General features: G+C 52.0%; 1 protein-coding gene across 1 annotated transcript in view; it reads left to right on the forward strand.

Moving 5' to 3' along the window:
* Positions 1 to 378: 378 nt before the first annotated feature.
* LOC125628631 (uncharacterized) overlaps positions 379 to 25,675 on the forward strand; it is a 37,990-nt gene continuing 12,693 nt past the window's right edge. The window contains 5 exon segments of the mRNA XM_075124093.1: positions 379 to 593; positions 1,535 to 1,624; positions 7,426 to 7,552; positions 11,323 to 11,436; positions 11,781 to 12,647. Of these exon segments, the coding sequence (XP_074980194.1) occupies positions 1,544 to 1,624; positions 7,426 to 7,552; positions 11,323 to 11,436; positions 11,781 to 12,647 (1,189 nt within the window). The 5' untranslated portion in view covers positions 379 to 593; positions 1,535 to 1,543.

A 25,675-nucleotide genomic window follows, 5' to 3' on the forward strand; every position in this document is an offset into this window, starting at 1 on the left:
CGGGCCCGATCCTGGGGGGAGAGGGGCAGGGGTCCCCGGGCCCGATCCTGCAGGGGGAGGGGCAGGGGCTGGAGTCCCCGGGCCCGATCCTGGGGGGAGAGGAGCCTGGGTCCCCGGGCCCGATCCTGCGGGGGGAGGGGCTGGAGACCCCGGGCCCGATCCCGCGCCGCCCCATTGTTCCGGCCGCAGAGACATTTTGTATCTGGAGCCCGGCCAATCTGCGGCTCCGCCCTGGTCGCCTGGCTCCGCTCGCCCCGCCCCAGGCCCGGGCCGCGCCGGAACAGCTGGGGGGGCGGGGCCGGGAGAACAAAGCTCAGAGCCCGGGGGCGGGGCAGCTCCTGGGGGCGGGGCTCGGGCCCGGCCCGGGGGCGGGGCAGCTCCTGGGGGCGGGGCTCGGGCCCGGACCAGACGCTGCTGCTGTCTCCGTGGGGCCCGGGAGCCCGGGCTGGGCAGCGGCTGCTCCCCCCCGGGGTCCCTGCGGGGGGGCCCGTCATTAACCCCTCCGTGCCCGGCCGGGGGGGGTTCTCCAGCCGGGACCAGACCCCGGGCAGCGCCGGGCTCTGCCCGCCCCCGCCCCCAGCCGGAGCCCCCCGGTGAGTGAGAGACCCCGGGGGGGGGGGGAAGCGACTCTCTGCCCCCGGGAACCGGGGAGAAGCCTCGGGGCTGCCTCAGCCCCAGCGGAGCCGCCGCCAGGATCTGCCCCCGGCCCCGCTGGGATGGGGGGGCAGAGACTGGGGCCCGGCGGGGGGGTCCCCTGGGGGGTGTCGGGCGGGGGGGGAGAAGCTGGAGTTGCGGGGGGGTTGAACTGTCTCTGTGCAGCCAGGAAATTCCCGGGGGGGAAGTGGGGGGCGGGGGAAGGGGGGGAGTTAATTGGATCCTGTCCCTGTTTGTGCCACTCGCCTCTCAGCCCCCGATACAAATTCCCTCCGGCTCGTCCCCTTTTCTCTCTCAGCATCTCACACGTGGCTGCAAACTCCGGGGCGATTCCCCCCCTTTCCCTCAAATGATCCGCTCTCTCGTCTCTCCTCATCCCCCCCGTCTCTCCCTAATTCTCAAATGTCCATTTAAAATCTCCTCCCATTTGGGGGGGGGGGTTTCCCACCCCTTTTTTCTGCACTAATTTGTGTTTGTTTACGTGGGAGATCGTTGCCCTGGGTCAGGGATCGGGGGCTGTGTGGGGAGCCCTGAGACAGGCTGACTCTGGGGTGGGGATGGGGTGTCCCTTCTCTGCCAGCAACAGGGCCGGGGTGGGGAGGGGGGGAAGGGAGGAGCCAGTGTCCCCCATGGAGCCTGCCCAGTCCCTTTGGTTCTGCTCTTTTCTAGCATTTAATTCAGAGAATTTGTTACTGGGGAGGCTGAAAAATCTCTCTGTGGGTTTAGCCTGGCAGGAGGGGCCAGGTCTACACTGGAATAAAGAGATCAAGTATTTTACCAGCATGGCAGAATGTAGGATGTCTGTCTGCAGGGAAAGGGCCTGGGGGAAGCCTGATGTGAAATTCACTAATGCCTGTTCTGAAACCCCCTTCTCATCCAGCCAGGCAGAATGACATCCATGTTTCCCTCCAGTTCATCCCGTACTCCCACGGGACAGGGGAGAGAAATGGCTGCAGAGGAGCCCGTTCAGGTAGGGATTATTGGGGGGTTGCTGGTGGGGTCCTGCAGGAGGGAGAGGGACAGCAAATACCCCGGAGAGGGGAAGGTTTGCACCGTCTGGGTTGGAGCGGGGCAGGAAATGCACAGGGTGAAGAAAGGGAGGAGGCCAAGGAGTGGCAAAGCTGCCAGGACTAGTTTAATAAGTGGCCTAGATTCTAGGAACAGACCCATGAGTTCGGAGGTGGAAATGCCCTGATTTGTGGAACAGGAAATAACCCACCTACATGGGGCTAGGAAAACTGACCAGACTCCCAGTGCTGGAGCCTGACCCGACTAACCAGCGGGTGCCGTGACTTATGAAGGGGGCCCCCACTAGTCAGGTTTGGGGAGCTTCCCCTCCCTTCATATCCAGCTCCATACAATGCAGAGGGTGTTGGGCTCCTTACCAGGGAGCTCTCCCTGGACCCTGCTAGGGGCTCCATCTCCTGTATCAGTCTGTGGCTAGTCGTCGTGTGATGGATCTGCTGGGAGAGAGGAGGGGCTCTCTCTTCGTCCCCTCACGCTGGTGTTTCCTGGATGCTCTGAGTATGTGGTGGGACAGAGACATCCCTTAGGGGAGGATCTATTAATGGAGATTCTCTATGTCCTAATAAGGAGGAGAGGATGGAAGGTAATAAAATACAGGTAGGATCTGATGAGAAAGAGTCAAATGAAAAAAAAGAGACCCTTTCAATTACATCATATAATGGCAGACAGCTAAAAAGTGACACGTTTTTAAAGTGCTTATATACCAGTGCTAGGAGTCTAAATAATAAGATGGGTGAAGTAGAGTGCCTTGTACTAAATGAGGATATTGATATAACAGGCATCACTGAAACTTGGTGGAATGAGGATAATCAATGGGACACAATAATACCAGGGTACAAAATATATCGGAAGGACAGAACAGGTCGTGCGGGTGGGGGAGTGGCACTAGATGTGAAAGAAAGCATAGAATCAAATGAAGTAAAAATCTTAAGTGAACCAAACTGTACCATAGAATCTCTATGGATAGTAATTCCATGCTCGAGTAATGAGAATATAGCGGTAGGGACATGTCACCGACCACCTGACCAGGATCATGATAGTGACTGTGAAATGCTCAGGGAGATTGGAGAGGCTATTAAAATAAACTCAATAATAATAATGGGGGGTTTCAGTTATCCCCATATTGACTGGGTACCTGTCACCTCAGGACGGGATGCAGAGATAAAGTTTCTTGACACCTTAAATGACTGCTTCTTGGAGCAGCTGGTCCTGGAACCCGCCAGAGAAGAGGCAATTCTTGATTTAGTCCTAAGTGAAGCACAGGATCTGGTGCAAGAGGTGAATATAGCTGGACTCTTTGGTAATAGTGACCATAATATAATTACATTTAACATTCCTGTGGTGGGGGAAACACCTCAGCAGCCCAACACTGTAGCATTTAATTTCAGAAAGGGGGACGACACAAAAATGAGGAGGTTAGTGAAACAGAAATTAAAGGGTACGGTGCCAAAAGTGAAATCCCTGCAAGCTGCATGGAAACTTTTTTAAAGACCCCATCATAGAGGCTCAACTTCAATGTACACCCCAAATTTAAAAAACATAGTAAAAGAACCAAAAAAGAGCCACCGTGGCTAAACAACCAAGTAAAAGAAGCAGTGAGAGGGGAAAAAGGCATCCTTTAAAAAGTGGAAGTGAAATCCTAGTGAGGAAAACAGAAAGAAGCATAAACTCTGGCAAGTGAAGTGTACAAATATAATTAGGAAGGCCAAAAAAGAATTTGAAGAACAGCTAGACAAAGCCTCAAAAAGTAATAGTAAATATTTCTTTAAGTACATCAGAAGCAGGAAGGCTGCTAAACAACCCATGGGGCCACTGGACAATCAAGGTGCTAAAGGAGCACTCCAGGACGATAAGGCCATTGCGGAGAAAGTAAATGAATTCTTTGGATTGGTCTTCACGGCTGAGGATGTGAGGGAGATTCCCAAACCTGAGCCATTCTTTTTAGGTGACAAATCTGAGGAACTGTCCCAGATTGAGGTGTCATTAAGGGAGGTTTTGGAACAAATTGATAAACTAAACAGTAAATAAGTCACCAGGACCAGATGGTTTTCACCCAAAAGTTCTGAAGGACTCAAATGTGAAATTGCAGAACTGCTAATTGTAGTCTGTGACCTGTCATTTAAATCAGCTTCTGGACCAAATGACTGGAGGGTAGCTAATGTGACGCCAATTTTTAAAAAAGGAGGTGATCCTGGCAATTACAGGCTGGTAAGCCCGATATCAGTACCAGGCAAAGTGGTTGAAACTCTAGTAAAAGAATAAAATTGTCAGACACAGATGAACATAATTTTGTTGGGGAAGAGTCAACATGGTTTTAGTAAAGGGAAATCACGCCTCACCAATCTGCTAGAATTCTTTGAGGGGGTCAACAAGCATGTGGACCAAGGGGATCCAGTGGATATAATGTGCTTAGATTTTCAGAAAGCTGTTGACAAGGTCCCTCACCAAAGGCTCTTACACAAAGTAAGCTGTCATGGGATAGGAGGGAAGGTCCTCTCATGGATCGGTAACTGGTTAAAAGATAGGAAACAAAGGGTAGTATAAATGGTCAGTTTTCAGAATTGAGAGAGGTAAATAGTGGTGTCCCCAAGGGGTCTGTTGTGGGACCGGTCCTATTCAACATATTCATAAATGATCTGGGAAAAGTTGTAAACAGTGAGGTGGCAAAATTTGCAAATGATACAAAACTACTCAAGTTGCAGTGGGGGAGGTTCAAGTTGCGGTGGGGGAGGTTTAGATTGGATATTAGGAAAAACTTTTTCACTAAGAGGGTGGTGAAACACTGGAACGCGTTACCTAGGGAGGTGGGAGAATCTCCTTCCTTAGAGGTTTTTAAGGTCAGGCTTGACAAAGCCCTGGCTGGGATGATTTAACTGGGAATTGGTCCTGCTTCGAGCAGGGGGTTGGACTAGATGACCTTCAGGGGTCCCTTCCAACCCTGATATTCTATGATTCTATGATACTCAAGATAGTTAAGACCCAGGCAAACTGTGAAGAGCTACAAAGGGCTCTCTCAAAACTGGGTGACTGGGCAACAAAATGGCAGATGACATTCAATATTGATAAAAACAAAGTAATGCACATTGGAAAACATAATCCCAACTATACATATACAATGACGGGGTCTAAATTAGCTGTTACCACTCAAGAAAGAGATCTTGGAGTCATGGTGGATAGTTCTCTGAAAACATCCACTCAATGTGCAGCGGCAGTCAAAGAAGCCAACCGACGTTGGGAATCATTAGGAAAGGGATAGATAATAAGGCAGAAAATATCATGTTGTCTCTATATAAATCCATGGTACGCCCACACCTTGAATACTACATGCAGATGTGGTTGCCACATCTCAAAAAAGATCTATTGGAATTGGGAAAGGTTCAGAAAAGGGCAACAAAAATTATTAGGGGTATGGAACAGCTTCAGTATGAGGATGTGCTGCATCCGAGAGTGCTAAAGGAGTTGGCGGATGTGATTGCAGAGCCATTGGCCATTATCTTTGAAAACTCATGGCGACTGGGGGAAGTCCCAGATGACTGGAAAAAGGCTAATGTAGTGCCCATCTTTAAAAAAGGGAAGAAGGAGGATCCTGGGAACTACAGGCCAGTTAGCCTCACCTCAGTCCCTGGAAAAATCATGGAGCAGGTCCTCAAGAAATCAATTCTGAAGCATTTAGAGGAGAGGAAAATGATCAGGAACAGTCAGCATGGATTCACCAAGGGCAAGTCATGCCTGACGAATCTAATTGCCTTCTATGACGAGATAACTGGCTCTGTGGATGACGGGAAAGCAGTGGACATGTTATTCCTTGACTTTAGCAAAGCTTTTGACACGGTCTCCCACAGTATTCTTGCCAGCAAGTTAAAGAAGTATGGGCTGGATGAATGGGCTATAAGGTGGGTAGAAAGTTGGCTAGATTGTCGGGATCAATGGGTAGTGATCAATGGCTCCATGTCTAGTTGGCAGCCGGTGTCAAGTGGAGTGCCCCAAGGGTCAGTCCTGGGGCCAGTTTTGTTCAATATCTTCATAAATGATCTGGAGGATGGTGTGGATTGCACCCTCAGCAAGTTTGCAGATGACACTAAACTGGGAGGAGAGGTAGATACGCTGGAGGGCAGGGATAGGATACAGAGGGCCCTAGACAAATTGGAGGATTGGGCCAAAAGAAATCTGATGAGGTTCAACAAGGACAAATGCACAGTCCTGCACTTAGGACGGAAGAATCCCATGCACCGCTACAGACTAGGGACTGAATGGCTCGGCAGCAGTTCTGCAGAAAAGGACCTAGGGGTTACAGTGGATGAGAAGCTGGATATGAGTCAACACTGTGCCCTTGTTGCCAAGAAGGCCAATGGCATTTTGGGATGTATATGTAGGGGCATTGCCAGGAGATCGAGGGACGTGATCGTTCCCCTCTGCTCGACATTGGTGGGGCCTCATCCGGAGTACTGTGTCCAGTTTTGGGCCCCACGCTACAAGAAGGATGTGGAAAAATTGGAAAGAGTCCAGCGGAGGGCAATAAAAATGATTAGGGGACTGGAACACATGACTTATGAGGAGAGGCTGAGGGAACTGGGATTTGTTAGTCCGCGGAAAAGAAGAATGAGGGGGGATTTGATAGCTGCTTTCAACTACCTGAAAGGGGGTTCCAAAGAGGATGGATCTAGACTGTTCTCAGTGGTAGCTGATGACAGAACAAGGAGTAATGGTCTCAAGTTGCAGTGGGGGAGATTTAGGTTGGATATTAGGAAAAACTTTTTCACTAGGAGGGTGGTGAAACTCTGGAATGCGTTACCTAGGGAGGTGGTGGAATCTCCTTCCTTAGGTTTCAGAGTAACAGCCGTGTTAGTCTGTATTCGCAAAAAGAAAAGGAGTACTTGTGGCACCTTAGAGACTAACCAATTTATTTGAGCATGAGCTTTCGTGAGCTACACTTCATCCGATGAAGTGAGCTGTAGCTCACGAAAGCTCATGCTCAAATAAATTGGTTAGTCTCTAAGGTGCCACAAGTACTCCTTTTCTCCTTCCTTAGAAGTTTTTAAGGTCAGGCTTGACTAAGCCCTGGCTGGGATGATTTAATTGGGGATTGGTCCTGCTTTGAGTAGGGGGTTGGACTAGATGACCTCCTGAGGTCCCTTCCAACCCTGATATTCTATGATTCTATGATGATAAGACTGGGACTTTTCAGCTTGGAAAAGAGATGGCTAAGGGGAGATATGATAAAGGTCTATAAAATCATGATTGGTATATAGAAAGTATATAAGGAAGTGTTATTTACGCCTTCTCATAACACAAGAACTAGGGGTCACCCAATGAAATCAATAGGCAGCAGGTTTAAAACAGACAAAAGGAAGTATTTCTTCACACAACGCGCAGTCAACCTGTGGAACTCTTTGCCAGAGGATGTTGTGAAGGCCAAGGCTATAACAGGTTTCTAAAAAGAACTAGATAAGTTCATGGAGGACAGGTCCATCAGTGGCTATTAGCCAGGATGGGCAGGGACGGTGTCTCTAGCTCTGTTTGCCGGAAGCTGGGAATGGGCAACATGGGATGGATCACTTGCTGATGACCTGTTCTGTTCATTCCCTCTGGGGCACCTGGCATTGGCCACTGTCGGAAGGCAGGACACTGGGCTAGATGGACCTTTGGCCTGGCCCAGTATGGCTGTTCTTATGCTCCTCTCCCCCACAACTAGTGGGGCTGTGAGTGGGGCAGCAGGCACTGAGTGTTGGACTCTTGCTCTTTCAGGGACCGGTGACCTTCGAGGAGGTGGCTGTGTATTTCACCAGGGAAGAGGGGGCTCTGCTGGACCCCGCTCAGAGAGCCCTCTACAGAGACGTCATGCGGGAGACCTATGGGAATGTGACCTCGCTGGGTAAGGATTCCTGTCCCCTCAGTTCTTAGAGGGGGAAATGCAGAGTTAAGGTTCACAACACCCCACAATAACACACACACTAACATGTACTTCCCTGCTACAGAACACTGTGGGTACTGCACAAAGTCTAACAACGTCTCTTTGCTAAAGCCAAATAAGGATTTAGGTCCAGCGTAACAAACCGAAGCTTCCGCACTCAAACACTGAGCCTACTCCACACTCACCAGCTCAGACTTGCAAACCAATACCACTGTGCAAGCCCGGTCTCTCTGGGTCTAGCCCTGGGGGAGGCCATGTTTCCGCACTGTCCAGCCCTTAGCACTGCAATCAATTAGTGGGGAATTAGCAGTCTTTAGACTGCTCAGTCCACTTGATCCTGGCTGAGCAACAGTGAGTCTGTGAACACCTGCCCTCAGGCAGAGCGGGGCAGCAAGCAGTTAGGGGCTCTGGCTTGCAAACAGGGCAGAGGACCACAGTCTATGAGCCCAGGCCCTTAGTCAGGGTGGGCTAGCAGGCAGTTAGGGGCTCTGGCAAGGGTAAGCACCAGACACAGGCCTCTGGCCAAATGTGGGGAGGCTGCCACCCCAGGGGTGAGGTGGTAGGGGGACCCAGGCCAACCCTGCTCCACCGGGTCCCAGCCCAGGGCCCTAACAGTGGCGGAGTGTTGCACCACCGCGTCAGCGGGGATCCACCCACAACACGCCAACCTGTCAGGCCAAGGCCCAACCAGACGGTCGTGTAGTTTCCCTGGGCTACTTCCTACCTCCCCATAGTCCGGTACCTCCATGCTGTAGGTGTCCTCTGTCTCCCCGGGATGGGTGGTCAGCGGTAGCCCCAGGCGTTTGTCAGCACCTTGCTCAGCCAGCGGCCCTGGGAGCTCTGGCCAGGCATCCTGGGAGCTCCCCATCAACGTCCTGCTCCGGCAACAGGGGGGAAGCGTCCATCTCCCTTGGCAGCTCCAGCGCAAATAACGGCCATCCTTTTGTACTTCCGCTTCCTGTCCTGCCCCTCCACGTCCGGTGGGGTGGGCATGGCTTTCCTGATTCTGAAGCCCAAAGGGTGGGTTATGGTCCTTCCAGGTCTAGCTCTGAGGGAGGCCAGGCCTCCTCGCTACACACTCCCCTCCCCTCACCGTGAGGTTTCCTTCTGAGTCATTGTCTTCACTTTGCCATTGATCAACCTTGGAGTCTTCTAGAAGTATGCCCCCAGGCTGCTGGCAATCTCCGTGACAAGAACGTGCCCTGGTGCACCTTCACTGACACAACCTACAAACACAGCGCGGAAATGAGGCACGCTTGGTCCCTCAGGGTTCACATGTACCTCTCTTCATCCCACAGTCACAGCTCTGCCAAGATGCTCCAACTAATCCCTCCACCTTTCAATTACGGCTATGCTGCACACAGCTGGAGGGCATGCGGATAAATGCCGGTATTCCCGTCTGTGCAACACAACACAAACCCTGACAGGTTCTCTTAGTCCTTCCTTGTGTCTATTGTAGATTCATGGGTTTTGTGGCCAGAAAGGACTATTGGAACATCTAATTTGGCCTGCTGTATAACACAGGCCACAGAATTTCATCCAGATACTGCCAAGCTGAGCTGAATCCCTTGTGTTTGATTAAATCGTCTTCCGGAAAGGCATCCAGTCTTGACCTGAAGACTTCCTGAGATGGAGAAGATGCCACTGACCTTCGTAGTTTGTAAACCTTTGCACCAATCTTACTGAACTGTTTCCAGTGGCTAGTGCCTACTCAAGGATTAGAGAAGGGCAGAGTTAAGGTTGTGTTGCAGGTATGGCATCGTTTTCTAGTTTTCAGAGGTTTAAGTTTTGCTCTCATCCACATGCTGGAAGGACATGAGGCCGCACTGGGCAACCTTAACTCTGCATTAATGTACTTTATGGGTATTCTACCCGGATTTTTTTTTTTAAATGGACTTTTTGCCACTATAACTGTGTCTACCTTACACCTTTTCCTGGCACGGCTGTGATGGTTAGCGGTGTGATTTTTACACCCCTAACTGCCAGTGCTACGCTGGCAAAACTTGTAAGTACAGACCGGGCAAAACTCTGCATGTGGACTTTAGAGCACTTTAAAATAGAACTCTGAACCCACATATTTTGGAGTCAGAGGGGAAAACTTCCAAGAGGAACTTCTGCAGAATGCAAGAAAAAGGCACAACACACATTGTCTGAAACTATCAGCGGTCGGGCTCCATCTCAAATTCATGGGTGTGGTTTAGGTTCAAAGGCCGCAGCATAAACCCTCTTGAGCCAACTCAAAGAGGCAGTGGGGGCTACGTACTACCTGAGATAAATGCCAAGTGAAAGAAATCAGTCCAGGGACAGTGAGAACCGTCGTTTCAGCCCCAGCTGTGGGTAAGAAACTATGACAAGAGGAAGATGATTTTGTAAAACAGCTGCCAAAGGGGATGGGAGGGCCTGTATCTTAGGTATCTCTTTAACAGATCTCCCCCAAGTTGAACCACTAACCCTTCCCTGAATGCCTATGAAAAATGTGCCCTGCTAATTTCAAGAGACTCCAAATACACATGTGGAATTCAGGGTAGTTCGAATAGTTGGTCTTTAAACAGAAAATAATGCTTCCATCGAGCTGCTGCCTCTCGCGGAGGTGGATGGCCTACGCTGATGGGAGAACCTTTTCCATTGCTGTAGTGAGTGTCTACACTGACGCACCATAGCAAGACAGTCGCAGGGTCTCAGGTGTAGACAAGCCCTGGGATACGACATTCAGTGACACCCCCAGTCCCTCCTTTTCCTGACTGCACTGAATCCCTCCAGTCCATGCTCACCAGTCCTGGCTTTCCTACACCTCTCCCATTGTCTCTGGGTTTCTCTCTGTGATTCAAAAGCAGATCCAGGATGACTTCCCCTCTGGCTGGAGTCTTTAATTCCTGGAACAGGGAGTTACTGACTCTGTGTTTTAGGAGCTGCATTGCCAAGATGGCCAACGGCATATTGGGCTGCATTAGTAGGAGCATCGCCAGCAGATGGAGGGAAGTGATTATTCCCCTCTACTCATCACTGGTTAGGCCACATCTGGAGTATTGCGTCCAGTTTTGGGCCCCCCACTACAGAAGGGATGTGGACACATTGGAGAGAGTCCAGCGGAGGGCAACGAAAATGATTAGGGGGCTGGGGCACAGGACTTACGAGGAGAGGCTGAGGGAACTGGGGTTATTTAGTCTGCAGAAGAGAAGAATGAGGGGGGATTTGATAGCAGCCTGCAACTACCAGAAGGGGGGTCCCAAAGAGGATGGAGCTCGGCTGTTCTCAGTGGTAGCAGATGACAGAACAAGGAGCAGTGGTCTCAAGTTGCAGTGGGGGAGGTTTAGGTTGGATATTAGGAAAAACTATTTCACGAGGAGGGTGGTGAAGCACTGGAATGGGTTCCCCAGGGGGGTGGTGGAATCTCCTTCCTTAGAGGTTTTTAAGGCCCAGCTTGACAAAGCCCTGGCTGGGATGGTTTAGTGGGGGTTGGTCCTGCTTTGAGCAGGGGGTTGGACTAGGTGACCTCCTGAGGTCTCTGCCAACCCTGTGATTCTATGAGCAGTGTCTGGCTGTGTGTGTTCCCAGCAGAGATGGGGATGGTTAAATCCCTCATACGCAGAGCGTCCTGCACCTTTGAGCACCTGAGGAGCTGCCCCCAGGATTGACTGTTTTAAAATGGGCTGAGGTTAAAGTAATAGACTCTTTGTGACAAATGTCCCATGAACTCCCCTGATCTCCCTTGTTTTCTATCCCCTGAGCAGGGTTTCCCGTTTCCAAACCTGATGTGATCTCCCAGCTGGAACGAGGGGAGGAGCCATGGGTCCTGGATCTCCAGGGCTTTGAGGAAGGAGAGATCCCGAGAGGCGCCTGCGCAGGTGAGGGATCATTAAACCAATTCAAATACACTCTGTGGCTGAAGGAAATACCTGGGACTCGCTAAAAAGGCCTTGGGAGCTCTCGGAGTTCAGGAGTATCCCCAGGAGGCCTTGTACCCTATGGGCAGCTATCGCTCATGGCTTCCTACCCATCCTGACTGACACCCAGCAGCAGCTCCCTCCCTGATGGGATGTGGAGGCAGAATTGTTCCCCTCCTCTCTCCCCTAAGGAGAAGAGTTTTGGAGAATTCAGCTACTAGATTTTTTTCTGTCTCTCCAGCTCTAATTTTGATTTGTTTTCCCCTTTTCCACCCCTGTTTCTGAGGTTTCTCTCTTTGTCCTAGCAGGTGCTTGGATGGTGAATGAGAACGAGGAGCTGAATCCTGAGCAGGAAGATGCTGAGCAAGTGGAAGCGCGCGGGGAATTATCGCAAGGATCGAAAGGGAATGTGTCCAGGTGTTGTGTGAGGGGGAAAGCCTGTGAGAGCCAGCCCAGGCCAGAGAGGCAGCAGGGAAACCAGCCCAGGGAGAAAGTGGGTAAATCCATTAATTGTCAGGGGACTCACCAGGACTCCAAGGAAATCACAGCCGAGCAGAGAATACCTACAAGAAAACACACATGCACTGAGTGTGGGAAACACTTCAGTAGCCACTCAGACCTTATGAAACACAAGCGAATCCACACGGGAGAGAGGCCCTATGGATGCGGTGTGTGTGGGAAAAGCTTCAGCCAGAGCTCTCACCTTATTCGGCATCACAGGATCCACTCAGGAGAGAGACCTCACGAGTGCGGCAAGTGCGGGAAAAACTTCACTCTGAGTTCTGCCCTTATTAGACATCAGAGGATCCACACGGGAGAGCGACCCTATCAGTGCTGTGAGTGCGGGAAAACCTTCACTGACAGCTCAGCTCTTATTAATCACCAGAGGACCCACACAGGAGAGCGCCCCTATACATGCTGCGAGTGCGGGAAAAAGTTCACTCGGAGCTCAGGTCTTATTATACATCAGAGGATCCACACAGGAGAGCGACCCTATGAATGCTGCGAGTGCGGGAAAAGCTTCACTGTCAACTCAGACCTAATTAATCATCAGAGGATCCACACAGGAGAGAGGCCCCATGAATGCTGTGAGTGCGGGAAAAGCTTCACTCAGAGCTCAGCCCTTATTAGACATCAGAGGATCCACACAGGGGAGCGACCGTATAAATGTTGTGAGTGCGGGAAAAGCTTCTTTGTCAAGTCAGATCTTATTGGACATCAGAGAATCCACATGGGAAAGATCCCCTATAAATGCTCTGAGTGCGGGAAAACTTTCACGCAGAGGTCAGCCCTTGTTACACATGGGAGGATCCACACAGGAGAGAGACCCTATGAATGCCGTGAGTGCAGGAAAAAATTCACTGTCAAGTCAGACCTTACTAGACATCAGAGGATCCACACAGGAGAGCGCCCCTATGAGTGCTGTGAGTGTGGGAAACAGTTCAGTCAGAAATCAAACCTTAGCGCTCATCAGACAAGCCACACAGGCGAGACACCTTATCAATGCTGTGAGTGTGGGAAAGGCTTCAGTGTGAGCTCTGCCCTCATCATACATCAGAGGATTCACACGGGTGAGAGACCTTATCGCTGCTCGGTGTGCGGGAAAGGTTTCATCCGCAGCTCACACCTGAATAGACATCAGAGTCTCCACAGGAGAGAGAGACAGCACAAAAACTTTGTGTAGGGCTGAGAAGTTTTTTTTGTTTGGTGGTGGTTTTTTTAACCATATTTGCTAATTCCCACACAGCAACCTTTTGGTTTGTTTGCACCATTTCCATCACCCTGTTCTCTCAGCTCCCCCAGGTTAGTTGCCCTCTTTTGCCTTTTCACAGATCGCCCTTCTCTGGGGTGACTCCCGTGGTCCTTTCTACCAACTCCTTTCTCCCAGGAGTCTTGGGAGCGTGTGTCCCTCTGGCCAGGAGTTTCCATCAGCCCCAGGTGAGGGAAATAGGAGTGACCTCAAGTAGCTACACTGAGCGAAAATCAACCTGGGCTTTGTCTCCTCTAGGATTTTCCAGCCTGCTGGAGGTAGCAATCCTCATGTAAACACCCTGCTGTATGTGCCGTGCTGACATAGCCCAGGGGCTGGGGTTAGCTTGCACCTTCCCCTTTGACCTGTCCTAATCGACACCAATGTTCCTGCTCTGGAAAGGCCCTGACCATCACCTTTATACTGGCCCCGCTCTAGCAGAGCGAGTCTTAGTCACCAAGTTCCCCCTTTGGCGACAGATTGTCTCATCCCCAGTTGTTCTCACGCTGATCCAGGTTGTGCTGGGCAGCAGGTATTTTTCTTTTTACCATTTTTCTTATTGAAAATCTATTTCAATATCACAAAGAGGAGGAGCAGGAGTGGGACAAATGTATCATTTCAGTCTTTGCAACACTGGCAGGAAATGGGGTGAGTCGACGGGATTCCCTCCTTCCCCATCACCGTCACTAGGCCCGCTCACTCCAGCAGCGCTGGGGTCTGTCTGAGCCACAAAGGAGCTTATCCACCTATATTCTACCCCTCCACCTCCCAAACTTAATAGCACCGATTTGATCCTAAATCTGACTCGTTATGGAGATGAAAGATGAAAGTGTCCCAGACCTGGCTGGGGAATTCCAATGGATCCCAAACACCATGCGATCATTCCCAGTTTAAATCCCAGTTTCTGTCTATTGACAAAGCCACTCCTGGGCTTTTTCCCTCTTGAGCTGGGCTCATTTGCAGATGAGAAGGTCAGCAGTTTTTCCCTATTACGATGCTTTTTTCCTCAATAACACAACTCTATAATAATGAAGGGCTGTTGAGTGAAGCAGGTGTGAATGGATCAGTGGAGAAAGCGATGGGGAAATCGGCTGTCTTGATTTCTGAGTAATCAAATGTAACCTGCTCTGGAATTTCATGTTGTATGAACAAGAAAGTGACTTATACCGCTCTGTGTTGCAGGTTTTTCTCTCTCTCCTGGAGGCCATTTGGTCACATATCTGAATATTAGTTTTGTAGCTCAGATTTATCAGGGACTTTTGGAGAAATGACTGTTTGCTAAACAAGTACTGTCTTATTTTATTTTTGTCTTTTCCCCACGGCTGCATGAGGACATGGAAGAAGCTCAAGTGGTGTTCACTCACCAGGAGAGGATGCTCCGAGCCATCCGGCTTGCTAACAAGGAAACAGTAGTGGGTTTAGGGCTCTGCTCCAAAATGGTGAACAACAGCACACCCCAGATTGTGCAACTAACTGAAATAACTGAGTGCGTGTGGCCTATGATTTGGGAAACGCTGTCCCTGCCTGTGTTGATGTGGAGAAAACAAAAGTGGAATTTTTGGCAAACTTGCACTTGGGAGATGCTGCAAATATTCATTACAGTGAAATCAGTAGCTACACACTGTCTTTTTTTATATATATTCTGCTCCTTTGGTGACTTATAGGGATTCTGCTGCAGCTGTATATTATTCTTGGGGGAATTCTGCACCAAAAATTGAAAATTCTGCACACAATAGTTTAAAATTCTGCATATTTTATTTGTCAAAATAAGACAATGTAATCATGCCAGCTTCAATTATTTTGGTAATTTATTTCCAATTATCTGTCAGCAAGTATGTCTCTAACAATACAGACCCCAAAAAAAAATTCTGGTGATTTTTTTTTGACAAATAGATTCTGAAGTACAATATCACTCCAAGGCTGAGGTGGGGGGAATGTGAAAGAGAAATAGTGTATAGGAGAACACCGACCCAAGCTTCAGTTATTTCAAATGGAATTTGTTTTGACAAGCTCTAAAGTAAAATTACTGAAGGAGACAAGTTGTGTAAACTTTTACTCAATTAGACTATACGGGTCACTGAGTTCCTCGCTTCTCTGCAAAGCAAAGATGTAGAACGTCTGTCAGGAGAGGCCCACGGTGCTTTTTATGAATGGCAATGGATGCATGAGGAAATAGGTAGCTTGGTTTGGATTTTTTGGGGTTTTTTTTTTGGTGGGGGGGGGGTTGGCTATCCATTATTTTTATGGGAGCCGAGACCCCTTTTCCTTTTTTAACAAAGCCCATTGTCACAGCTCAGACTTTTAACCCTCAAGCCGGGCTACGGAAACCTCCCCAAAACTTTCCTTGGTGTTTTCACTTTGGAGATCTTTGGGGTTCAAACCTCAACAGTGCCTGTAGTTCGGAGCAACCGATATTTTAAGAAAACTGCTGGGTTAATTCGGACTCTTCCATGAGGCAGACTTTGGGCTATCGTCAGTTTGGATCAGACCATGGTGTCTGTAACCAAGGCGTCCTTCACTCCTCACATGCCTGGAGACTTCAGGGGAGTGACCGCAATGTTGGGTGAGCTGGAATCCTCAACCATAAAGACCAAGGTAAAGGTGGAAGCCCTTTTGCACCAGCACCTGCCTAAGAAAGATGGACATTCCAGGACTCCCAGACAGATCCCCTCTGGGGAAGGAAGTTGTAACCTCAACACCAGGCTGTGCCAGCCTTGACTTGTCTCCTCGTACCTGACACAGCTTGCGAATGTGGAGTACTGAGTAGGCGACTCCATCGCCTGGTTCCTTGACTGCAGCTCTAGCTCCTACTCCAGGGGAGTCGAAAGAGCTGCAGAGTTGGAATCACTTGTCAGTTTCAATCTCAGATGGTTACTTGTTCTATTTTTCATGCTTTGTTTTTATCAAGTGGGAACTATCCCATCCTTTCTATTCTACTGCATTGCGTGCAGGTGTGTGTGTGAAACCTGTCGCAGCCACTCAAGGAAGGAGCTAAAAACAATTCCCAAATCTAAATAACCCTAAAATGCTGCCCTAGAAAATGGTTGAACATGTGCTCCTCGTTCCATGAAAGTGGTCAGAGAACCTGAGCTGGCGGATACATACCGTTAAAACTCTGTGCATAAAGGTCTGTGTCTATTTTAAGGTTTTTAATCTGTAGAAGCCACCGGGAGGTTAGCGATATGCTGGTGAGGTCTAAGATGGACGCTCCAAAGTTGTGGCTTAAATGTGAACAATGTGGACAGCTGCCTCCTTGGGTTCCTGTTTCAGGGTTTATAAGGGCTGATTTTCTGCTTTATAATTCTGATGATTTGGCTGAACTGATGATTTGATTCCAAAGCAAGATAATTGTTAACTGAGTGATTTCCAGATCTGGCCTGATCGAGATCCCAGTACTGTGTGCCCCAGAGTTAGCTGAGTGGTGTTAATAATAGTTTAGGTTTAGTTAGATGTGGTGTTCATTTTGTTTGTTCATTTTAATGAAATGTATAAAAGGGATATTGAGTCTTGTCTTCCACTAAGCTACATGGCCAGAATCGTAGAGATCAGCCAGCCCGACTCGGAGCCTTATCAACTTCCTCAATATTAACTCTTAGGTTCTCAGATGGGACCAGCTGGGGGAGGCCACACGCATCTCATCCTAGGGGGCTCACACAAGGGAAAATGAGCTCCCAGCGCAGACTTTCAGGAGTAGTGAGGGTGGGCGTGGGCCAGGGGTAGCGTGTCTGTCTGCATGCTGAGAGGTTGGTGGAAGGGGGTATCTCAGCCGGTGGGAGAAGTGGCTCCGTCCCATCCCCTCTGCTCCCCATATGTGCCCGGAGCAGGGTCTTTCTGCTCAGCCTACTTAGGGACATTTCCTGCCCCCCTCACCCTGCTGAAGTGCCCAGGCGTGCACAGGAGCTCCAGGGAGACACTGATGCTGTGAGTCTCCCTGAGCCAGGGATGTGGGGCTGGAAGGTTCCTCCCAGAGGTGACACAGGGGGAGCTCATGTCCTCCCCCACCCCTTTACATTGCGCCCTTCTAGTATCACAGGTACAAATCGTCTCTACTGGGAGGGGCAGACTGTCCTTGTCACAGTGTATATATACACTGTGCCAGGGGCCAGGGTGTACATGTACACCCTGGCCCCTGGCAGGGTGGGCAAGGAGCATGCGGTTACCACAGTTACAGCCTACCAGACTGTACTGGGTCTTGTCGTGATGAGATTCAGAGATCAGGGTCGCATGGCAGCCCTCAGGTACAGGGCAGCATGGCCTAGAGGCCAGCATCAATACTGCGGCCCTTGAATTCAGGACAGCGCGGCCTAGTGGCCGATACCCAGGGGAGCCACCACCAGGGGTTGTTGGTCCAGGTAGAGGGGCACCCGACTCCACCAGGCCCCAACCCAGGGCCCTAGAGTGGTCTGTCAGCGGGGAATCCCACCGAAACATGCTGACCTCACGCAGGTGGGAGACACCACTCGCTCACCCGCCTGCTGTCGCTTCCTGCAGCTGCAGTTCATGAGGCATCGGGGTCTCCAGGCTCCTGATGGCACCAGATCTCTGGTCCAGCTCTCCAGCGGGCACCTCCCGCAGAGATCCTTCTTCTCCAGTGGTCAGCCCAGGCTGCTCCCTTTTTATACTGAGTATAACACCTGGAGCATGCCCAGTACGGTCTGAGAGGCGGGAATTCCTTCGCCCGCAGTGTGGGGTTAACTCCTTCTGGCCCAGTGTGCAGTGTGTACGCCTCATCACACATCCCCCCTGTCACATTATTGGGGGGGGGGAAGGTACTGACTCCATGGCAGATGACTGCTCTCCCTCCCCTGCCCCTGGAGGGAGGGGAAACCCTTTACCCATGTCTCCAGCTCCCTTCCTTCCTCAGCTGCAGGAGATCTCGAGGTTGTGTTAAAAACACTGCATGGCACTTCAGGCCAGTGGGTGACTGGAGCTGGCCGTGCTGGCTCCAGGGTCCCGCTGTAACCTCCAGGGCAACTGCACCTGGATTCCCCCTCCGTGGTCCACTAGTGACACCCACCCTTAGACTTCCCAGATGTCACCTCTCTTGGGCAGAGACACGTGTCTCTCCCTCTCCTGAACAGCATATTTCCAGGCTGCACCAGCCCTGTTTACACTGTACTAGCTCTCAAGAAGTCCTAAACGGCCAGCGCCTGCCCTTTGCTGTCTCTGCAGTGACTAAGGGCAGTGTCACGGCCAACACTGATACCCACCCAGCTCTTTGGTGCAAGCACGTTTATTCTTCAGGGGAAAGCATTAAAAACAAGGAAAGAACCAGAGATCACCCCAGCTCCAGCAAGGGCTCTGGTTGGGGATTTGTCCTTCAAACCCCACTATGGCTTTTTCTGTGGTTACAACAGCCTTCGCTCAGCACAAGTCCCCACCCCATTAATCTGTAGATCTCCCCTTTGTGGGGTTCTGTGATCTGGGAATGGAATCACAGGGTCACCAAAGCACGAACCTATCCGAGGGGGGGGGGTGTCAAACGGCATATTCTGCCCCAGCCTGACTCTGGTTCCCCCAATCCCATGAGCTTTGCCTGCACAGGTTCAAATCCTGCTCACAGCAAAGGGCCAAGCACCAGTCCCATGGAAGGGCAGTGGGGGTTTGTGCTCCTAGGTCACCTTGGTGCTTCTCAGAATCCAACCTCGTGGGCTTCCCGGGAGGATGCTCAATGCCGAAGGAGAAGGGGGGGATCCCGGAGAGAAAGAGCCACATCAACACAGACTGAATGGTGAGGAAATGGGGTGGGGGAAGCAGGCAGAGGTTACAGAGAAGACTCTTTACACACAACAGGGAGCAGGAGGCAAGTGCAGCATGTTTAGGATGATGGTGGTGGAGAGAAAAAAGGCTGGATTCAATGCACGATGAGACCAAAGGAGGGGAAGGCGAGTGGCAGCCCACACAGGACCACAGTGCTCAGAGACCCCAGTGCTGGGCACCCTGACTGTCCTAGCTAGAGAGAACTGGCAAACAGGGACCCATCCCCCCGCCATGCTCCTCTCCTGGCAGAAGGCCCCTTGGAGCAGTAGGAGCTGGATTGGGAGTGGGGGGCCCTGGGGAGAGAGGGCAGCTGAAGTCCCTCAGATATCTGGGAACTAGGCACTGCACAATGAACGGGCTTCACACCCCTCACAGCCGGGACTGAGGGGCAGCAGCAGCTGGTAGGGTCTGCGAGCAGGATTGGGGAAAAGACGAGCAGATGGGCCAGATCCCCAGCTGATGTTAATCACCCTGGCTCCACTGGAGTAAATGGGCCAGAACCTCAGCCGATGTAAACGTCTTTTACTCCAGTGGTGACAACTTCTCTATTTCCCTCATGTCCCATTGAACCAGCTCACTTCCCTGTTCAGGCTAAACGTTTTGTCATCTCGGTGGTAGAGGATCCCCCTCTAGTGGCTGGCCCACATGCAGGACAGCCTACAGCTCTCAGTTACACGACTCGCTCAAGGCGCAGAGGTCTGTATGCGGTGGATTGAATGGCCCTGTTCTGCTGATGACCCGTGGGGAGGTCATAACGGCTCCCCATGGTGCAATCCCCTTTGTTCAGGTTGTGAGCTTTAAAATTCTAGGAAAGGACACAAAAAATGTCCTGGCACCTTTTCTGTGCGGGATTCTCTGGGCAGGAAGAAAAGGCCGCTGTCTCTTACCAAGAACCAGCCACGTGATGGCTCGGTGCTGGACGTGCAATGAGCACAAAGACTCCTCTCTCAGCCTGCAGTAACCCCTCTGCATTGCTCCTTCTTCAGCCAGCCCCAGCGAGCTTGTCTCAGAGACACAGGCTGCTTGGTCCCCAGACAGCTCCCCAGTGCCGGTGATCCTTAGATTCAGGACACCCAGCAGGACCTGGGGGTGGCTCCTCTCTCAAAGGGCTGGCAGGCTCAGGCCAGGCCCCTGGCATGGGGTTCACTATCTACTTACCTAGATGCCAGGGAAACCCACAGTCCCTTTGTGAGCCAGGTGAGGGATGGGTCTGGGCCCAGCTGAGCTGCCCAGAGAGAGGGGGCAGGAGAGGCTGGGGGCTGCTTGGCTCTTCTTGGGTTTTTGAAACTGATGGGAGACTTTGAAAACGTGTAGCCCACAGATCTGGGCATTAAACCCTCCACCCTGTGAAGGGATCCGAGGAGACAGACAGTAGAAGAATGGACAGAGCATGGGTGGACAGACCCATCGGCAGGGAAAAGCTCTAGGTACACACAGTCATAGTGGCAAAAAAAAACCACTGAATAAAATCAAGGTAATTAAATGCCCATAAACTACATTAATGCAGAGTAACAGTGGCCCAGTGCTTCCTCCTGCCCTCCCAGCATGTGGATGGGAGCTAAAGTTAAACCTCTGAAAACTAGGAAATGAAGAGTTAAAGTACATGCCATAACCACCAGACGACCTTAACTCTGCCCCTCCCCTGTCCCTGGAGTTGGCACTCGCCACTGGGAGTGGTTCAGTAGGGCTGGTGCAAAGGTTTACAAACTATGAAGGGAGGCGGAGAATGCTCCATCTCAGGGAGTCTTCAGGTCAAGACTAGATGCCTTTCTGGAAGATGATTTAGTCAAACACCAGGTACTCAGCTCAACTCGGCAGCAAATGGATAAAATTCTGTGGCCTGTGGTATAGAAGAGGTCAGACTAGATGATCTAATCGTCACATCTGGCCATAAAAACCCATGAATCTACCATAGATACAAGGAAGGACTAAGAGAACATGCCACTGTTTGTGTTGTGTTGCACAGACGGGAATACCGGCATTTACCTGCATGCCCTCCAGCTGTGTGCACTCCGTCATCTCTAGCTAGAATTTGTTGCTGGAGGGATTACTGGAGCAGCTTGGCAGAGCTGTGACTGAGATATGAAAGGGGGGTGCGTGTGAAACTTGGGGCACCAAGTCTGTCTCATTTCCATGCTGAGTGTTGTAGGTTGTGTCAGTGAAGGTGCACAAGGATCTGTTCTTGTCACATAGACGGTCAGCAGCCTGGTGGCGTATGTGTAAAGAGAAGTTGTTAGACTTTGTGCTGTACTGCTCCTGTTCCCAAAGTGTTGTGTAGCAGGGGAGGGCAGAGGGTGTCACTGTGTGTGTCACTGGCATGTCGGGGTGATGCTGAAACAGGGCAGCGTAGAGGCTGTATTGTGGGGTGTTGTGAACCTTAACTCTGCATTTCCCCTTCCAAGAACCGAGGGGACAGGAATCCTTACCCAGCGAGGTCACATTCTCATAGTTCTCCTGCATGACATCTCTGCAGAGGGCTCTCTGAGAAGGGCCCAGCAGAGAGAAAAGGGGAAGAACTAGAGACGATTTGTATCAGTGAGTGAGAGAATCATAGAATATCAGGGTTGGAAGGGACCTCAGGAAGCCATCCAGTCCAACCCCCTGCTCAAAGCAGGACCGATCCCCAATTAAATCATCCCAGCCAGGGCTTTGTCAAGCCTGACCTTAAAAACGTCTAAGGAAGGAGATTCCACCACCTCCCTAGGCAACGCATTCCAGTGTTTCACCACCCTCCTAGTGACAAAGTTTTTTCTAATATCCAACCTAAATCTCCCCCACTGCAACTTGAGACCATTTCTCCTTGTTCTGTCATCAGCTGCCACTGAGAACAGTCTAGATCCATCCTCTTTGGAACCCCCTTTCAGGTAGTTGAAAGCAGCTATCAAATCCCCCCTCATTCTTCTCTTCTGCAGACTAAACAATCCCAGTTCCCTCAGCCTCTCCTCATAAGTCATGTGTTCCAGACCCCTAATCATTTTTGTTGCCCTCCGCTGGACTCTTCCCAATTTTTCCACATCCTTCTTGTAGTGTGGGGCCCAAAACTGGACACAGTACTCCAGATGAGGCCTCACCAATGTCGAATAGAGGGGAACGATCACGTCCCTCGATCTGCTGGCAACGCCCCTGCTTATACATCCCAAAATGCCATTGGCCTTCTTGGCAACAAGGGCACAGTGTTGACTCATATCCAGCTTCTCATCCACTGTAACCCCTAGGTCCTTTTCTGCAGAACTGCTGCCTAGCCATTCGGTCCCTAGTCTGTAGCGGTGCATGGGATTCTTCCGTCCTAAGTGCAGGACTCTGCACTTGTCCTTGTTGAACCTCATCCGATTTCTTTTGGCCCAATCCTCCAATTTGTCTAGGTCCCTCTGTATCCTATCCCTACCCTCCAGTGTATCTACCACTCCTCCCAGTTTACTTTAGAGAGAAGTGGCACAAACAGGGAAAGGGTGCAATTAATGCACCCCTGCCCCCCGCTTCTCCCCCTGGAAATTCCTGGCTGCACAGAGACGGCTCAGTCCCCCCCAGTGTAAAAAATTGCTCTCTGTCTTAATGTGCTAACAGGAGCAGTTACTGATGAGTCAGGTGGGGTGAGGGGGTGTAGGTCAAACATTTCACTGAATCAAGTCTCCCGCAGCCCCCGGTAGGTAACATCAGACAGAGATCAGAGGGGTCGCCGGGTTAGTCTGCATCGGCAAACAGAACGAGGAGTCCTCGTGGCACCTTAGAGATGACCAAAGTGGGGTCCAGCCCACGAAAGCTTCTGCCCAAATACATGTGTTAGCCTCTAAGGTGCCACAAGGCCTCCCTGCTCTTCCTTCACCAGCCAGGGAGACGCTACCGCGACTGGGCCGTGCCCCGCCTGGGCCTTGAAGCACCAGCCCTGGGAAGCCCATGCTGGGAGGTGCTGTCTGGGGGAGGGGAAATAAAGAAGCCCCTCTGCCCCCCCCATTGCAAACACTGGTGTCGCACTGGAGTGTAACTGGCCCCCCTCTGCCTGTGCCGGGCTTTTGCCCCCCTTACCCTCAGGCAGGCCTCACCCCGCAGCTTACGCCCGGTTCCTCCCCCCACGATTTTGCCCTCAGCCCCCTCCTAACCCTGCCTCCAGCTGCTTGATCTCCTGCCCCGACCTGTCAATTCCCGCCCCCCCGCTCAGACCCCGGCTGCCCCCCGCTCCGATCTGCCCCCTGGCCCCTTTCTGAGCCCGGTGAAGGGCAGCCGGAGAACCGGGGGCCAAGGAAGGGCAGGCAGAAGGGCAGCGGCTTCCGCAGATGTTACTGAGCATGCTCCGTGCCCCCTAAGTAGCCAAATCAGAGATTTCCACACTACACGCCCCCAGGCTGGCACCAGACCGATAGTCAACAAGTAAAGTTGAAAAGAACTTTGAGGAGAGAGTTCAAGAGGGCGTGAAACCGTTAAGAGGTAAAGGGGTGGGGTCCCGCAGTCCGCCCGGAGGATTCAGCCTGGCGGGTTCGGCCGGATCCCCCTCGCCTGCGCACTCGGGCCCCGCTGCAGCCTCCCCCTGGCCCCGCGGGGCTGGGGCGCCCTTCGCAGCCCCCGGGACCAGCCGCCCGCGGTCTGGCGCCAGGGCCGGAGGCTCAGAGCCGCACAAGCCCCGCGGGGACCGGCTGGGGCGCTTGGAGCAGCCGACCCGCCCCCCGCAGGCTCGCCCAAAGCTCGCGGGGATGGAGGAGCCCCGCCCCCCCGCAGCCCGAAAAAAGGCGACGGATGCACCGACCCCCCCGCAGCAAGGTCCCGCCTGCACCGACCCTCCCGCCGCCTCCCCCGGCCCGGCCAGGCCCCGGGCTCAGCCCCTGCAGCGGCTCCGCGACTCACAGGCACGCCGGGGCCCGGCGTCTGCAGGACCCACAGGAAGGGGCAGGAGCAGCCGGGAGCGGGGCGGGCTGGAGGAAGCAGGAGAACAAAGCCCGGAGATCGGGCCCGGGGCAGGTCCGTTCCCCGCGGGGAGCCAGCCCCGGGCTCTGCCCCCGTCCGCTCCGGAGCCAGAGACTCCAGGTGCCCGAGAGCCCCCGGGGGAAGCGCTGGGGCCGGGCAGGAAAGTGACTCTCTGCCCCGGGGGGCCCCAGACGCTGCAGCCCCCGGGGGTAGGCCCCGGCACGGCTGGGATGGGGGGGGGGGGGAGAGAGACTGCGGCCTGGCGGGGTTCCCCTGGGGTGTGGGGAAGGGGAAAAACCGGAGGTGCAGGGCGGGGGGAGGTCGGTCGGGCGGGGGCGTTTGAACTGTCTCTGTGCAGCCAGGAAATCCGAGGAGGAGAAGTGGGGGGGAGGGGGATGAGTTCATTGCACCCTTTCCCTATTTGTGCCACTTCGCTCTGTCACACTGCTCCAAATTCTCTCTAGTTCTTCCCCTTTTCTCTCTCATTATCCCATGTGGCTCATCAATTCCAAGGAGATCCTTCCCCTATTTCTCTTAAAATGATTGACGCTCCATTCTCTTCCTACCAGGCAGCTCTCCCTAGACCCTGCTCGGGGCCCCATCTCCTGCATGTCTCTGGTTAGTCTGTGTGATGGATCTGCTGGGAGAGACGAGGAACTCTCTCTTCATCCCCTCACCCTGGTGTTTCCTGGATGCTCGGAGCCTTGTGGGGGGTTGAAACTCTTTTGACAGCGAGCCTCCCAGAGCTCCAATTTGATTGGCTCCTCTCCCCCACGAATAGTGGGGTTGTGAGTGGGGCAGCAGGTCCTGAGTGTTGGACTCTTGCTCTTTCAGGGACCGGTGACCTTCGAGGAGGTGGCTGTGTATTTCACCAGGGAAGAGGGGGCTCTGCTGGACCCCGCTCAGAGAGCCCTCTGCGGAGACGTCATGCAGGAGAACTATGAGAGTGTGACCTCGCTGGGTAAGGATTCCTGTCCCCTCGGTTCTTGGAAGGGGAAATGCAGAGTTAAGGTTCACACCAGCCCCAGAATGCCACCTCTGCTCTGTCCTGTTTCAGCATCACCCCGACATGCCAGTGACACACACAGTGACACCCTCTGCCCTCCCCTGCTACACAACACTTTGGAAACAGGAGCAGTACAGCACAAAGTCTAACAACTTCTCTTTACACATACGCCACCAGGCTGCTGACCGTCTATGTGACAAGAACAGATCCTTGTGCACCTTCACTGACACAACCTACAACACTCAGCATGGAAATGAGGCAGACTTGGTGCCCCAAGTTTCACACGCACCCCCCTTCATATCCCAGTCACAGCTCTGCCAAGCTGCTCCCAGTAATCCCTCCAGCAACAAATTCTAGCTAGAGATGACGGAGTGCACACAGCTGGAGGGCATGCAGGTAAATGCCGGTATTCCCGTCTGTGCAACACAACACAAACAGTGGCATGTTCTCTTAGTCCTTCCTTGTATCTATGGTAGATTCATGGGTTTTTATGGCCAAATGTGACGATTAGGTCATCTAGTCTGACCTCTTCTATAACACAGGCAAGAAAATTTCGTCCATTGGCTTCCCAGTTGAGCTGAATGCCTTGTTTTGGATTAAAGCATCTTCCAGAAAGGCATCTAGTCTTGACTCAAAGACTTCCTGAGATGTTGAAGCTGTCACTTCCCTGGTAATTTGTAAACCTTTGCACCAGCCTTCCTGAACCATTCCCAGTGGCGAGTGCCAACTCCAGGGATAGGGAAGGGGCAGAGTTAAGGTTGTGTTGCAGTTAGGACATGTACTTTAAC

Source organism: Caretta caretta, chromosome 28, assembly GCF_965140235.1.
Source record: "Caretta caretta isolate rCarCar2 chromosome 28, rCarCar1.hap1, whole genome shotgun sequence".
NCBI lineage: Eukaryota > Metazoa > Chordata > Testudines > Cheloniidae > Caretta > Caretta caretta.